General features: G+C 47.4%; 1 protein-coding gene across 1 annotated transcript; it reads left to right on the top strand.

Annotated features, from left to right (window-relative positions):
• Nucleotides 1-233: 233 nt before the first annotated feature.
• On the top strand, nt 234-1,319 carry LOC118776533 (urotensin-2 receptor). Its single transcript, XM_036526946.1, has one exon. It carries the CDS (start codon nt 234-236, stop codon nt 1,317-1,319), a length of 1,086 nt encoding a protein of 361 aa, XP_036382839.1.
• Nucleotides 1,320-1,624: the final 305 nt, after the last annotated feature.

Here is a 1,624-nt window from a genome sequence, read left to right as displayed (position 1 = left end):
ACTAGTGAATGAAAGCTACATGTTGAGGCAATGATTTTCCAATCAGTTTGTTACTTTGGTTATTTTGTAGGTGAACCATCTTCGGAAGAGTTGGGTGTGTGACGTCAGGAGCTGCGCGAACCCCGACAGTACAGATTCTCTACACCAACATATTTTGTTCTGGTATACCTGACAAATCGTTCCTGTGAAACTTAAACAACGTAATACTAAAGAAGCAAAACAGAGAAGGGGAAATGAATCATAACAAGTCTGGGAACTTCAGCATCAGTCCTCCTCCTAACAGCGGCTCAGGTTCCGTGGACGAACTGGTCATCACTTCGACTTTTGGGACGTTGCTTTCGCTAGTGTATATAGTTGGGGTGTCGGGAAATGTATATACGCTTGTCGTGATGTGTCACTCTATCCGGTTCGCTACCTCCATGTACATCTCCATCATTAATCTTGCGCTGGCCGATCTGCTTTACCTCTCCACCATCCCGTTTGTGGTTTGCACCTACTTCCTCAAGGACTGGTACTTCGGAGACGTGGGCTGCCGTATTCTACTAAGTCTCGACCTCCTGACCATGCATGCGAGTATCTTCACACTAACTGTCATGTGCACCGAGCGCTACCTGGCAGTTACCAAGCCGCTGGATACCGTTAAGCGTTCCAAAAGCTACCGCAAAGCCATGGCCGGAGGCGTCTGGATGCTGTCACTGATCCTCACCCTTCCCATGATGACTATGGTCAACCAGACCACCAAACACGCGGACGGCGGTGTGAAAAGGATGTGCGCGCCCACCTGGGGAGCAGAGGCGTACAAGATCTACCTGACGATCCTTTTCAGCACGAGTATAATGGCGCCCGGAATAATAATTGGGTACCTGTACACGAAATTAGCCCGCACGTACTTAGAGTCTCAAAGGAACTCGGTCACCAACAAAGGGAATAAGCGCTCTCCAAAGCAGAAAGTGCTAATAATGATATTCACCATTGTACTGGTGTTCTGGGCATGCTTTCTCCCATTCTGGATTTGGCAGCTTCTTCCCCTGTACCACAAGCCCTTGAGTTTGGCCTCCCACACCCATACCTGCATAAACTACCTGGTGGCCTCTCTCACTTACAGCAACAGCTGCATCAACCCTTTTCTCTATACACTTCTCACGAAAAACTATCGGGAGTACCTCAAAAATCGCCACCGGAGTTTTTACCGGTACACATCATCCTTTAAAAAGCGTCCTCCCAGCTTGTACTCACTGGGAAAGTCGGCGTCCTCCAGTAACCAGTTCGACTTCAATTCTGAGACGCTGGTAATGGGAACGCTGAAGGGGAACCAGTGACCTGTTTGGAAGATTAATAACGAATTAAGTTGCCTCATCAGGTAAGGACTGCACCTGTTGTGCCTGTTTTAAGATAAACAGAAATTATCGCTGAGTCTGACTGTTTTTGCAGTGCTAGAACCACTGTACAGTCATTCATTAGCGAGCCCCTGCAGCTACTAAGGGTTTTTCTTTGTCAGTTGTAAATGTTACACTGTGCAAGTGACGTCGAATATTTGTGGTCTACCCGTGACATAAGCCTCATCATTCAAAATATGTTGCGACAATGATTATTCACCTTGATCAGCCAGCAACTCTCAGGTTGT

This window comes from Megalops cyprinoides, chromosome 1 (genome assembly GCF_013368585.1).
Source record: "Megalops cyprinoides isolate fMegCyp1 chromosome 1, fMegCyp1.pri, whole genome shotgun sequence".
Lineage (NCBI taxonomy): Eukaryota > Metazoa > Chordata > Actinopteri > Elopiformes > Megalopidae > Megalops > Megalops cyprinoides.
The sequence above is the reverse complement of the archived record's forward strand: the minus strand, read 5'-3'. Positions and strand labels throughout refer to the sequence as shown.

Bases quoted from the DNA above. Each gene is read 5' to 3' on its own strand.
- LOC118776533 (XM_036526946.1), top strand. From the start codon at position 234: ATGAATCATAACAAGTCTGGGAACTTCAGCATCAGTCCTCCTCCTAAC.